Source organism: Aplysia californica, unplaced genomic scaffold, assembly GCF_000002075.1.
Source record: "Aplysia californica isolate F4 #8 unplaced genomic scaffold, AplCal3.0 scaffold00012, whole genome shotgun sequence".
Lineage (NCBI taxonomy): Eukaryota > Metazoa > Mollusca > Gastropoda > Aplysiida > Aplysiidae > Aplysia > Aplysia californica.
The window spans coordinates 2,232,612-2,233,669 of record NW_004797282.1 but is presented as its reverse complement, the minus strand read 5'-3'; the positions used below and the strand labels follow the sequence as shown (position 1 = coordinate 2,233,669).

The window sequence follows — 1,058 nt, the reverse complement described above, 5'->3', positions numbered from 1 at the left end:
AAACAACAACAACAACAGCAGAAGAAGAAACAATTTTTTTTCTCATCCCCAGAACGGCGCCATCAGCCAAGTCGCCGAGATCGAGAAGCTGCAGAGAGAGTCTCGCCAGCTGTCCAGCACTATCATCATGAAAGTGTCCGAGATCCTCAACACCGTGTCCACGGTCAGCCGGGAGATGGACAGTGAAGGCCACCCCATCATCGTCACTAGGCCAGCTGCTCTGAAGAAGATCAGGAGCCCCTCCGCTTACACCATGCAGCAGCCTGAGAAGCAGGTATACGTCATGCTATGACGTTTTAATTAATGTGTTTCTGTAGTTGTTTCTGGGCACTCACAATGACATATTATGATCATTTGTCTGTGTTGTTTCTGGTAGACCTGACACGATGTATTTGCCTCTGTTGTTTCTAGGTATACATGCTATAACATGGGAATCTGTTTATTTTGTTTCTATGCATATATGCTATGATGTGTCAATGTGTTTCTGTTGTTTATACGTATACATGCTACGACTTGGGAATTTGTTTCTGTTGTATCTAAGATCACGCTATTATGACGTATGAATTTGTTTCTGTTGTATCTAAGATCACGCTATTATGACGTATGAATTTGTTAATGTTGTTTCTAGGCATGAATACCCTACACGTTAATTTGTTCCTGTTGTTTCTATGTATACATGCTATGATGTGTGAATTCGTTTCTGCTGTTTCTAGATACACATGACATGACGTATTTGCCACTGTTGTTTCTAAACACACTACGTCATGAAGTATTTGTTTCTGTTGCTGTTAGGTACACACGTCATGGCGTATTTATTATTAGTTTCTGTGGTTTTCTGGGTACACACGTTATTATAACTTTGTGTATTTTAAGTACAGAATGATTAACAGATTCTATGAAAATAGCAGTTCTACGGAAATTGCTCCCTATACACATCAAACAATCTCTCATCCCTCCTCTCCCCACACTTTTTCTTTCCTTCCCACCACCCCATCCTTCCCCTCTCCCTCCTTTCCTTCCCCCATCCCTAACCCCCACACCTTCCATTCCCCCCCACC

At 42.1% G+C, this 1,058-nt stretch overlaps 1 protein-coding gene across 1 annotated transcript in view; it reads left to right on the top strand.

Moving 5' to 3' along the window:
- The window catches only part of LOC101857918, a gene marked incomplete at its 5' end in the record, with an annotated part of 35,273 nt that overhangs the window by 7,086 nt on the left and 27,129 nt on the right, over nucleotides 1-1,058 (top strand). Inside the window, 1 exon segment of the mRNA XM_013084099.2 lies at nucleotides 53-274. Coding sequence (XP_012939553.2) covers nucleotides 53-274 — 222 coding nt within the window.